We start from the raw sequence: 13,518 nt of genomic DNA on the forward strand, positions 1-13,518 counted from the left end.
GCAGGAGGAGTCCCAGCAAGATAAGCATGCAAGGAGTAATGGTAGGTGTTTCTAATATACTTTTTACAACTTAGATCAGTATGGCAGGGATAGACATATTTGATATATACCAAGGAATTCAAGGTGACTTGGAAGAGAGACTTTACAAATAATGAATAATTCATTTTTTATTCCAATTCAGGGCAAGACATTGAATGCATGGATTATACTAGGCTTTTCTATGGCAGTATGGAGAGGGCTGGGTGGTTTCTGCTCTGAATGCCTAGTATAGCAGATTCTAGAGACTGCAGGCAGCTGTTCTCCTTCCACCGTTCAGAATTACATCACCCTCTGTGCAGCAGAAACAGTCCCCAGCAGGGCTGAAGCCTTCAGACCAGTAGTGACAGCAGAATGTGCAGTCTGGGCGTGTGTCCTCTATGGAGTGGTTCCACATGTTGCTTCAGAGGGAGAGAAGAAGCAAGAGGAGGGACTTGAGGATAGTGTGCTTAGTTCCCTGAATCCCTGCCCAGAAACCATAACCTTAGGAAAATATTCCAGAATCTGCCATCAGGTTAAACTGCTTATGAACAAACAGGCTTTGGCGAAGTCTTTCTGTGGTATCGAAAGTTTGTCACAGACCATTCCTTATTTATTTATTTTTCTGGAAAATTATCCTTCAGAGTCCAAGACACACAGCTTTGCTAGCAATTTCTCTTTTTGCCTAACATGGAGGTTGTGTGCTATGATGTTGATAACATTGACCAGGTTAAGCACTTGTCACGTACTAGGCACTATTCAGAGAGATTCCAGGGATTATGTCATTCAGCCCTCCAATCACTGGAGGTAGGTACTACTGTTATTCTCACTAATGATGAGGAAACTGAGACCCATGAAATCTAGTGCTTTGCACTGCAGCTAAAAGGCACTGCAGCTAAAAAGAAGCGAAGCTGGGATTTGAACCCAGCAGTCTGATTCCAGAGCTTACTCTCCTAAGACTAGGCTCTCCCACTGTCTATTTATGTGAGCTCAGGTGACTGCTTCACCCCTCTGAAGAATAAGGCAGTTTCTTTCAGCTTTACAATTCTGCGGTTCCAAAATTTAGACGTGACTTCCCCTGGAGCGTTACCTCCTCCCATAGTAAGGAGGAATTAATTTATAGGTGCTCTGAGCCACTGAAGCTTGGATCCCTTTTGCTGTGTTTTCTGGTCTGGGGAATATGGACTTGCTCAGCCTGAGGACTGACCCTTAGCAGTAGTTAATAACCAACTCATGCCCCAGAGACAAGGACAGAATTTGGTGGATTCTACTACAAATTTTCTGCGAATGGAAAAAGAAAACTGTTTGATGTTACATTTTCCTGTTAGTGTCATGTGACAAATAACCCATCGCTGACTTTCTCTCTGTGACAGAATCCAGATGAATCAGGGAGCTGGCAGGAACACTTCAAAGCAGTGTGATCCTCAGCTGATGCCCAGCTGGAACTTTCTTTTTCCCTTTTTTCCTTTTCTTTCTTTTTTTTTTTTTGAGGCAGGGTCTCACTCTGTTGCCCAGGCTGGAGTGCAGTGGTGCCATCATAGCTCACGGCAGCCTTGACCTCTCAGGTGATCCTCCCACCTCAACGTCCCAGGAAGCTGGGACTACAGGTGTGTGTCCCCATGCCCAGCTAATTTTTTGTATTTTTTTTTTTTCTAGAGATGGGGTCTCGAACTCCTGGGCTCAAGCGATCTGCCGTCTTGGCCTCCCAAAGTGCTGGGATTACAGGCATGAGCCACCATGCCCAGTCTCCCTCTTTTTTCTTCTCGAGGTCCACCTAGCCTCTTTATATCCAGTGACATAAATGCTGACTCAACCCAACCATACTTGACCTGGAACCCTTGAGCTGATCCATGCAATCTTAATCAATTCCCCACCCAATCCCTGCCAGCAGCATAGTTTCCAACCCAGACAAAGCAAAAAGGAATGCGAAGACACATCAGTCTCTCCTATCAGGAAAGGCATGGTGGCTGAATTGTCTCAGGAGGGCCTTGAGAGAAGCATAATTCTCCAGAATTAGATGCGAAAATTATCAGTAAAGAAATCTAAGTGCTTGGGGAAGATATTTGGAGTCTGAGTACCTCTCTTTCTAGGTAACAGAGCCACAGATGGTGCACCAAGCCTGGTCTCCAGGGGGTTGCCAGGAGCATCTGCTAACACTCTAAACTCTGAAACCAGCACAAAGGTCTGGATGGTTTCTTTTTTCTCTGTTTTTAATAAAAAACTTTTTTTTTTTTCCCCAAATTCAATCAAAAGGACGGTTTCTTTAGGGGCTCTCTCCCTAGGTTCTGGCCTTTGATGACTTTAAGGGCTCCAAGCTGTTTGTTTCCAACTTGTTTCTCCCTCTCTCTATAATGATCTCTGTTCTTCCCACCTTTTTCTTATCAATCAGAAGTGATTGATCCCTTTGACTATGGAGGAAATGCTATTGCACTTTGAGTCATGCATACCCTTTGGGTTATTTCTGGAGAGGGGTAGTTTCTTTTCTTATCCATTGAAGCCACTTATTTTCTGCTTGGATAAAGATGTACCATGATTTCAAGGATGATTTTAGCTGCACAGAGGCTCTGCTAAAGCAGCTCAGCTAATTTGCCATCACATGCTGGTTACAATAGTCTTCAAAACTAATTGCACATATTTTAAAATTCCTACTGTGAATTTATATATTGAATTTTTATATTTATATATTGAATTTTTAAAACTGAATATACAGCCATCTTTATATATGAATATATATCAGCCATTTTTATATATAAGAATATATACATTTATATATATACTTTATATATAAGTATACTTTATATATACTTGTATATTAAGTATATAGATATATATACACACACATATATATATTCATATATCTTTAAAGATGGTGGTCTTGCTATATTGCCCAGGCTTGTCCTGAACTCTCAAGCTCAAGGAATTTTCCTGCCTCAGCCACCCGAGTACCATCATGCCACTTTGTATATTATTTTTATACTCAGAAATAAAATTACAAAAGAGATTTCCCTTTTTTTGAAGGCATCAGATCACTCCAGAAGTGAACCATCTGAAAAAAATCTTTGATATTTATGTTGTCTCATGAAATCCTTGCATATGCTTTCTTCATTCGTGTTGCTAATATGAAAATGAAGATAATTTTGCATAAACCCTGGGTTTGACAATATTAATATACATATTCCATTTTCTTAACTTTCATGATTGCGCTTCTCCAGCCAAACCAGGTGAAGTCTGAATTTTATTTTTATTTTATTTTATTTTATTTTTTATTTTTATTTTTTTATTTTTTTTGAGACGGAGTCTTGCTCTGTCGCCCGAGCTGGAGTGCAGTGGCCAGATCTCAGCTCACTGCAAGCTCCGCCTCCTGGGTTCACGCCATTCTCCTGCCTCAGCCTCCCGAGTAGCTGGGACTACAGGCGCCCGCCACCTCGCCCGGCTAGTTTTTTGTATTTTTTTAGTAGAGACGGGGTTTCACCATGTTAGCTAGGATGGTCTTGATCTTGTGACCTCGTGATCCGCCCGTCTCAGCCTCCCAAAGTGCTGGGATTACAGGCTTGAGCCACCGCGCCCGGCCGAAGTCTGAATTTTAATCAGGACCTGGTATTTCCCCTTGAAATTAATTAGCTAATTCCACACTAGGGCCAGAATCTTGAGGACTCTCTGCCTCTGATACTGGGAGTGGCATCCTGAAAGAAAGGAAGTGTCTGATCTTCAGTGCAAATGAGATTTATCCTTTGTCCTGGGCTCTAGGACTTAACAAAGAATCTTTGAAATTTTATTCAGATCACAATTATGCAGTAAAAGTGAGTTGCAGAGTGGTCAGAATCCCCAGTCTTTCAAATGTCTCTACTAAAAATACAAAAATTAGCTGGGCGCAGTGGCGGGCGCCTGTAGTCCCAGCTACTCCGGAGTCTGAGGCAGGAGAATGGCGTGAACCTGGGAGGCTGAGCTTGCAGTGAGCCGAGATCGCGCCACTGCACTCCTGCCTGGGCGACAGAGCAAGTCTCCCGTCTCAAAAAAAAAAAAAAAAAAAAAAGTAACTTTGGAAATAATGTGGCATAAATATTCCAAGGGGTTTAGACTAGAGTATAAAAACATGGTTTTGGACAGGCATGGTGGCTCACGCCTGTAATCCCAGCACTTTGGGAGGCTGAGGTGGGCAGATCACTTGAGGTCAGGAGTTCAAGACCAGCCTGGCCAACATGGTGAAACCCTACTTCTACCAAAAATAAAAAATTATCTGGGGGTGTTGGTGGGCACCTGAAGCAGGTGGATCCCTTGAATCTGGGAGCAGAGGTTGCAGTGAGCCGAGATCGTGTCACTGCACTCCAGCCTGGGCAATAAGAGTGAGACTCTGTTGCAAAACAACAACAACAACAACAACAACAAACATGGTTTAAACAACTGGCATGGAGAGATACATCCTGCTCTTCCTCACAGTGGACCCATTGGTATGGTTGGTTAGAAACATTTAAGGCCCTAAGATGAGGATTCCTACTAAGTGGTTCTATCTGTTCTTCAAGCTGGCACCTACGTACAGGATGGATCGGAACCACAGAGGCCTCTGTGTCATTGTCAACAACCACAGCTTTATCTCCCTGCGGGACAGACGAGGAACCCATAAAGATGCTGGTAAGAAAGTCTAGCATAGTTTATCAAGTGCAAATTGGGGATCTTAAAATTATTTTTTATTTTCACATTTTTTTCTGTGACTTTTATTTTCCATATATGTGTAAGGATGATTATTATGTTTCTGAGCCTCTTGTATATCCCTGGGGCATCACCCAGTCTGCTAAAGAGTAGCAAGAGTCTTTGACTATTCACAATTCTGAATAGAGGAGAGCGTGTACTGGGGGAGAGCATGCTGGACTGGCACGAGACAACCTGGGTGTGAGCTCCAACTCCACCACTAACTAGGTGTGTGATCATGGGAGAGTCAAGAGACCTCAGCTTCTTCAACTGTGAAACAGATGAAATGAAACACTGGCCACTGCCAATTCTCAGGACTGTTGTGACAACACTGGGTATTACATGATAGGAGATTCATTGTAAGATTTTATGGTTATGAAAATAAAAATAATCCAAAGCTTTAGGCTATTTGCTGTGCAATTTTTGTAACTATTAGCATCATTTCATTTTTTTTTTTGAGACATAGTCTTGCTCTGTTGCCCAGGCTGGAGTGCAGTGGTGTAGTTGCAGCTCACTGCAACCACTGCCTCCCAGGCTCAAGCCATTCTCATGCCTTAGCCTCCCGAGTAGCAGGGATTACAGGCGTGAGCCACCACACCTGGCTAATTTTTGTATTTTTAGTAGAGATGGTGTTTTGCTATGTTGGCCAGACTGGTCTCAAACTCCTGACCTCAAGTGATCCACCTGCCTCGGCCTTCCAAAGTGCTGAGATTACAGGTGTGAGCCACTGCACCCGGCCTTGTTTAAGTTCTTCCTTTTGTTTTGCATCATTTTTTTATTTCCCCTTTCTCTCTCTCTCTCTCCTTTTTTTTTTCTTTTTTAAACAGAGATCCTGAAGGGTGTGTTCCAGTGGCTTGGGTTCACAGTGCATATATACAATAATGTGACGAAAGGGGAAATGGAGGAGGTCCTGCAGAAGGAGAAGTGCAATCCAGCCCATGCCGACGGGGACTGCTTTGTGTTCTGTATTCTGACCCATGGGGAAGACGGAGCTGTCTACTCTTCGGATGAGGCCCTCATTCCCATTCGGGAAATCATGTCTCACTTCACAGCCCTGCAGTGCCCTGGACTGGCTGAAAAACCTAAACTCTTTTTCATCCAGGCCTGCCAAGGTGAAAAGATACAGCTTTCCAAATCCATCGAAGCAGATGCTCTGAACCCTGAGCAGGCACCCACTTCCCTGCAGGACAGTATTCCCGTCGAGGCTGACTTCCTACTTGGTCTGGCCACTGTCCCAGGCTATGTATCCTTTCGGCATGTGGAGGAAGGCAGCTGGTATATTCAATCTCTGTGTAATCATCTGAAGGTCTTGGTCCCAAGGTGAGAGTTCTTTTTTTTCTTTCATTTTTAATTAATTAGTTTTATTTATTTTTTATTTTACTCTCATTCAACACCTTTGGTAAGGGTGAGAGTTCTAAATTTTTCTGTCCATGTACCTGTTCATCCATCTGCCTACCTTTCTGTTTATCTATTTATCCATCTATCCATCTATCTATCCGTCCATCCATCCATCCATCCATCCATCCATCCATCCATCCATCCATCCATCCATCCATCCATCTAGCAACCTTGTATTGAGTACCAGCCTGGACCTGGAAAGGAAGATAAAGTTAAAAAAAAGACAGGGTCATTGCCCTCAGGTTGCTTATAAGCTAGAGGGATAGACAAACAGACGGGGAAGGGCATCCCCAGCTGGTAAGTGCACATTGTGAAGTATAGGTGTTACGGGAACATGCAGAATGACTACCTTGCCCAGATTTGAAGGATGAGAGGAAGCTTCTAGAAATGACAAATAGATGTTAGGTAAAGAATCAGGTGAAAGATATGCTGGGCAGAGGGAGTAGTGTGAACAAAAGCATCGGGGCCTTTTATTTGTTCCTTTGTTTATTTATCACTCACTCCTATTTCCTGAGCACTTATGTGCTATCTTTGGCATTCTATTTGCCACTGCTCTGACAGATTGCCTTCTGTCTTTGCCACATGCTCTCCTCTTGGAAGCTGTAGCTATATCTAGAGGCCATGGGCACCTCCATGAAAACGTCTCCAAAGTTGCCATCTCTGGCCCACTCGTCTCTGAATTCCTGGGGGGCAGAGACCCTGTTTCATTTAACTTTATATCCTCAGCCCCTGACCTGATATATTGTGAGCTTGTTAAACATTTGCTGGGCCAATGAATGACTTGCTTGAGCCCATCTCATTAACAGCCCGCTAGATATCCTACCTCTGTTTAGCCCTTGGACCTCACATTCAGCATACATGTTTCTGAGCTCATCTTCCCAGCCTTCTCCAGGAGCTCCTGAATTTCCATTTGAAGGAATGGCCGTAGTGCTCTTCTGGGAATTCAGGATTGGAGTCTTGAGTCAACTTTGCTTTTCTCTCTTCTTTACCAGCCCCTCCATCCTCATCACAGACATCAGAGGCTAATGTCTATGGCTTCAGTAACAAGGCAATATTTATTGAGGTCATACTATGTGCTTACTGTACTGGGTATCGAACTGGGGGCTGGAGGTGCAGCTGTGTACAAGAGAGACAAAATCTGCTCTCCAGGGAGCTAAAAGTCCAGTAAAGGAAGGACAGATAATAAAAATATGTGAATATTTAAATTATTATTATTTTAAAAATTCAACAATATTAAAAGGAGACAGTATACATGCATAATTAAGCAATGTCTGGTTTTTTTTTGGTACTCCAGAAATTTCTTTGTTATTTTTAATTAATACTTCATAACTACATATTTCAGGGTTATAATTTGATATTTCAATACATATATGTGTTGTATAATGATCAAATCAGGGTAGTGTATCCATCACCTCATGCATTTATCATTTCTTTGTGGTGAGAACCTCTAAAAGCCTCTCTTCTAGCTATTTTGTAATATACAACACCTTACTGATTGATCGATTGATTTAAATATGGGATCTCACCATGTTGCCCAGGCTGGTCTTGAACTTCTGAGCTCAAGCAATCCTCCTGCCTTAGCCTTATAAGTAGCTAGGATTGTAGGCTCAAGCCACAGTGCCCAACTCAGAATGCCTTACTGTTAACCATAGTCACCCCACTGTGCAATAGAACACCAGAGATTATTCCTCCTATCTAATTGTAACTTTGTACCCACTGACTAACCTCTCCTCATCTTCCCTTCCCTCCTTCCCTCTCATCTCCATAATTGCTGTTTTACTCACTGCTTCTACGATATCAACTTTTTAAACAAAGATTCCACATGAGTGAGAACATGCAGATTTTTTTGTGAGTCTTGCTTATTTCATTTAACATGATGTTCTCTGGGCTCATTCATGTTGTCAGACATGTCAGAATTTTCTTCTTTTTTATGGCTGAATGGTATTCTGTCGCTTATAAATATCACATTTTCTTTATCCATATATCCATTTTTGGACACTTAGGTTGATTCCATATCTTGGCTATTGTAAATAATGCTGCAGTAAATAGGGAGTGCAGATATCTCTTTGACATATTGATTGCATTTTCTTTGTCTGTATGCTTAGTATGGGGATTGCTGGATCATATAGTATTTTTTATTTGTAATTTTATGAGGAACTGGCATACTATTTTCCATAATGACTGTACTAATTTAAATACCACCAACAGTGCATAAGTGTTCCCTTTTCTCCAGATCCTCGCCAACATGTGTTTGCTTTTGTTTCTTTGATAATAGCCATTCTAACTTGAGTGAAGTGGCATCTCACTATGGGTTTTTTGTTTTGTTTGTTTTTTAGACAACATCTCACTCTGTCAGGCTGGAGTGCAGTGGTGCAATCTCAGCTCACTGCAGCCTCTGCCTCCCAGGTTCAAGCAGTTCTTCTGCCTCAGTCTCCCGAGCAGCTGGGATTACAGGCATGTGCCACCACACCTGGCTAATTTTTGTATTTTTAGTAGAGACAGGGTTTTACCACTTTGGCCAGGCTGATCTGGAACTCCTGATCTCAAGTAATGCACCCACCTCAGCCTCCCAAAGTGCTGGTATTACAGGCCTGAGCCACCACGCCCAGCTGTCATTGTGGTTTTGATTTGCATTTCCGTGATGATTAGTGATGTTGAGGGGTGGAAGCGGATAAGTAGGAAAACTCCCACCACAACTATAGTGCTAGAGTCAGGCAGGACTGAGACTGGGGTTGAGCCTTCCACAGCGGAAGGAAGTCAGGGGTGGAGGCCAAGTTGGGCTGATTTTCCTGCTGCTGCTAAGAGAAAACCAATTAATGGAAGAAGGTTGGGGGTAGGGTTAAGGATAAGTATTTGTTGAGGCTCTCATGTATTGGAGGATGAGAGGAATCATGCTATAGCTAAAATTAAAGCCAATGTCACCAATGCGATTGTATAGAATTGCTTGGACGCTGCTGTGTTAGCATCTGCTTGGCCATGTCATCAGCCAATTAGTAGAAAAGATATAATTCCTACGCCCTCTCATCTGATAAAAAGTTGGAAAAGGTTGTTGGCGGTAGCTAGAATTAATATTGTGGTGAGGAAATAAGTAGGTATTTGAAAAACTGAAAAATGTTCAGATCTGACTTTATGTATCATATTGAGAATTCCATAATAGATCAAGTGATTAATAGTGCTACTAGAGGCCGGGCGCGGTGGCTCACGCCTGTAATCCCAGCACTTTGGGAGGCCGAGGCGGGCGGATCACAAGGTCAGGAGATCGAGACCACAGTAAAACCCCGTCTCTACACCGCGCCTGTAGTCCCAGCTACTCGGGAGGCTGAGGCAGGAGAATGGCGTGAACCCGGGAGGCGGAGCTTGCAGTGAGCCGAGATCGCGCCACTGCACTCCAGCCTGGGCGACAGAGCGAGACTCCGTCTCAAAAAAAAAAAAAAAAAAAAAAAATAGTGCTACTAGAATAAACATTATGGAGAAGTAGTCTAGTTTGAAACTTAATGAGACTTTTAGGGTTTGGATTGTTGTTCAATATCAGTTTGAGATGATGGCTTCTAGGTCTGTACACACGAATGTTGTGGGAATGAGGCTAATGGTGAAAGTGCATGTGATAGCTGTTTTTACTTAGTATAGATATGAGTTCTTTTTGCGAGGGTTGATAAAGGTAATAATAATTGGTAAGGTTAAGGAGATTAGGTTATTATAGTAATGGAAAAATACATGATTATTACTTTTATTTGGAGTTGCACCAATATTTTTGGTTCCTAAGATCAATGGATAACTCTCATCCTCTAAACGTTGAGAACGCCATGTTGTTAGGCATGGGGGCATGAGTTAGCAGTTCTTGCATACTTTCTCCGTAAATAAGAAGTTGCGGACTTCTGTTATTAGACCCAAAACCTAACGTTTTGATTAAACTATATTTACAAGGTGTAAGTCCTATAATAATTTTAGGATTTAGAGATAGTAGGAGAATTGGTGAAAGGTGTATATATATTAGTATGTTTTCTAGTGTAAAGGAAGGTTTAATGCTGTTAATATAGTATGTTAGTGTTCCTCGTTGTGTTGTGACAAGTATATAGAGGGAATAAAGGGCTGTGATTAATATACTAAGTCCTATGAGCATGACAGTAATGTTTGATCAGGAGAATGAAGCCATTGTTACAAGGAGTTCTCCTTCTAGATTAATAGTGGCAGGTAGGGCAAGGTTGGTGAGATTTGCTGTGAGTCATCAAAAGGTTATTAGTGGAAGTAATGTTTGACGTCTTCGAGAGAGTAATATGATTCAGCAGTGGATTCGCTTGTAGTTTGAATTTGCTAGGCAGAATAGTAGGGACGAAGTAAGTCCATGGGTAATTACGAGGATAATTGTACCGGTAACACTTCAGGGGGTTTGAATGAGGATAGCTACAACAACAAGTGCCATGTGGCTTACGGAGGAATATGCAATAAGTGACTGACTTTAGATCAGTTTGTCGTAGACAGATAGAGCTTGTCACAGTTATGCCTCATAAGGATAATATCAGGAAAGGATAGGCTATATGTTCTGTCAGAGGGCTGAGGATGAGGGTAAGTCGCATTATGCCATAGCCGCCCAATTTTAGGAGCGCTGCTGCAAGTACTGTTGAGCTGGCAATAGGGGCTTATACATGGGTTTTGGGAAGTCATAGGCGAAGTTGGTATAGGGGTGTTTTTACTATGAAGGCCATTATTCATGCCAATCATATGAGATTGTTGGATCTAGAGATTGGTAGTTCTTGAGTACTAAATGTTATTATTATCATGCTCAGTGAGCCTGGGATATTTTGGGCATAAGTAAGTATAAGTAGGGGGAGGGATCCCACTAGTGTGTAAAATAAGAAATATGTACCTGCATTGAGGTGTTTTGGTTGGTTACCCCATCGGGTGGTAATAATTAAGGTAGGGATAAGTGTAGCTTCAAAGAGAATATAAAATACAATTAGTTCTGTGGCTGTAAATGCTATGATTAGAAAAATTTGTAGGGAACTCAATATGGAAATACAGTTTTTTCCATAGGGGTGATTCACTGGAGAGGTGGTACTGGCTTGCTATAGTTATAAGAGGTAGTAGTCAGGCTGTTAACATTAGAAGGGGTGATATTAGCGGATCAGAGGAGAAAGTTAATGAGAAGTTGAATAGATTATCGTTGAATTGGTTAAAGAATAATAGGGCAATGAAGCTGATGATTAGGCTGTGGGTAGCCATATTGATTCAGATTATATAATTTTTAGAGAGTCATGTTATTGGTAGTAGTATAATTCTAGGAATAATTATTTTTAGCATTGAAGTAAATTTAGGTTATGTACATAGCCTAAACCATATGTGTTGGAAATTGAAACTAGTGAAGCAAGGCCTACCGTGGCTTCGCAGGCAGCAAATACTGGTAGAGTAATGGGTATGATATTTGCTAGGATGAAGTGTATATTTAAAACGATAAGGGTATTTATGATGAATAATGATAATATTATTCCTTCTAGGCATAGGAGGGATGATATTAGGTGGGATTGATAGATTAATACCCCCAGAAGTGATATGATAAATGCTCGTATGATATTTATGTAAATAGAGGGCATTTGGTAAGTATGTTCTATCATAATCTAATGAGTTGAAATCATTTATTTTGGCTTAAACTATTTACTTTTTTCTTATACCTGTCTACCATTTGCATGTCTTCTTTTGAGAAATGTCTGTTAAAGTCTTTTGCCCATTTTTAAATGGGGTTATTTGTTTTTTTTGCTGTTGAGTTGTTTAAGTTCCTTATGTATTCTAGATATTAACCCCTTGTGAGATGTATAGTTTGCAAATATTTTTTCCCATTTGTAGATTGTCTCTTCATTCTGTTTTTTTTTTCTGTGAAAAAGGGTTTTAATTTGATGTAATCTCATTTGTCTGATTTTGCTTTTTTGTCTGTGCTTTTGAAGTCTTATTTTAAAAATCCTTGCCCAACCCAATGTCGTGATATGTTTGCCCCATGTTTTCTTGCAGTAGCTTCATAGTTTCAGGTTTTACATTTAAGTCTCATACATTTTGAGTAGGTTTTTGTATGTGGTGAGAGATAAGTGGTCAGTCTTACTTTTTCTGCATGTGGATATCCAAGTTTCCCAGCATTGTTTTTTGAAGAGATTTTCTTTTACCTATTGTATGTTCTGGGCACCTTTGTCATAAATCAGTTGGCTGTAGGTGTGTGAATTTATTTTTGGGCTCTATATTCTGTTCCATTGATCTATGTGTCTGTTTTTGTGCCAGTACCATGCTGTTTTGGTAACTCTAGATTTGTAGTATATTTTGAAGTCAGGTGGTGTGATGCCTCTAGCTTTGTTCTTTTTGCTCAGCATTGTTTTCACTATTTGGGGTCTTTTGTGGTTCCATATACATTTTAGGATTTTTTTTCCTGTTTATGTGAAGAATGTAATTTTTTTTGTTTGTTTTTGTTTTGTCTTGTTGTAGAGATAGGGTCTTGCTATGTTGTCCAGGCTAGACTTGAACTCCTGGGCTCAAGCAATCCTCCCACCTCAGACTCCCGAGTAGCTAGGACTACAGGCATTTGCCACTGCACTTGGCTTGTCACTGGTATTTTGATAGAGACTGCATTAAATCTGTAGGTCACCTTGGGTAGTATGGTCATTTTAACAAGATTAATTCTTCCAACCCATGAACATGAGATATCTTTCCATTTATTTGTGTTCTCTTCACTTTCTTTCATCAATGTTTTATAGTTTTCAGTGTTTAATATTTAAATTAGTAATATTTTAATTGTTTAATATTTATTTAATAGTTTTATTCAATTATTATTTAATATTAATATAAATAATATTTAAATTAATAAGAAAAAAATTAGCGAGGTGTGGTGGCATGCACCTGTAGTCCTAGCTATTAGGGAGTCTGAAGTAGGAGGATTGCTTAAGCCCAGAAGTTTGAGGCTGTAGTGAGCTACGATTGCATTACTGCAGTCTAGCCTGGGCAACAGAGCAAGATCCTGTCTCTAACAAAAAGAGACAATTTCAGGAAGTGATCCCTGCCGTGAACAAATTAAAACAGGATAATGATAGCTTCTTGGTGCAGGTAGTATTTCAGGTGAGACTAAGTGGTAAGAAGAAAACAGACACAGGAAGATTTGGGAATAGAGAGCAGGTGCAAAGCAAGATGCAGGGATTGAGAGCAGGTAGGGGCCTGTATCCCTTCCCTGAAAAATAGTGAGGATAAGGATGAGGGGATGAGGGTAGTCATACTAATACTAAAAATGATGATCAGCAGAACAGTGTAGCCAGTGTTCTAAGTGCTTGACCCAATATACATCCTTTGATGCTCTCAGCAACCCCTAAGATGGGGACTGTTATGGTTCCTCTTTTAGAGCTGGGAAAACCGAGGTATGCAGCAGTGAGTAACCAGCCTAAGAGCACACAA

General features: G+C 41.0%; 1 protein-coding gene and 1 pseudogene across 3 annotated transcripts in view; one reads left to right on the top strand and one right to left on the bottom strand.

The window, feature by feature from the left end:
- Positions 1–13,518, top strand: part of LOC105468106 (caspase 10) — a 44,859-nt gene that overhangs the window by 22,712 nt on the left and 8,629 nt on the right. The window contains exons 6-9 of one of the 3 annotated variants that reach the window (XM_011718084.2): positions 5–41; positions 2,106–2,197; positions 4,536–4,644; positions 5,529–6,021. In XM_011718084.2, coding sequence (XP_011716386.2) covers positions 5–41; positions 2,106–2,197; positions 4,536–4,644; positions 5,529–6,021 — 731 coding nt within the window. Of the gene's footprint in view, position 1; positions 42–2,105; positions 2,198–4,535; positions 4,645–5,528; positions 6,022–13,518 lie in introns of all 3 variants that reach the window. The other 2 variants (XM_011718083.2, XM_071073173.1) reach the window with 2 other exon arrangements.
- LOC139357031 (NADH-ubiquinone oxidoreductase chain 4-like) lies at positions 9,878–11,397 on the bottom strand (annotated as a pseudogene).

The sequence above is a fragment of the Macaca nemestrina genome, chromosome 11, assembly GCF_043159975.1.
Source record: "Macaca nemestrina isolate mMacNem1 chromosome 11, mMacNem.hap1, whole genome shotgun sequence".
In the NCBI taxonomy this organism is placed as follows: Eukaryota; Metazoa; Chordata; class Mammalia; order Primates; family Cercopithecidae; genus Macaca; species Macaca nemestrina.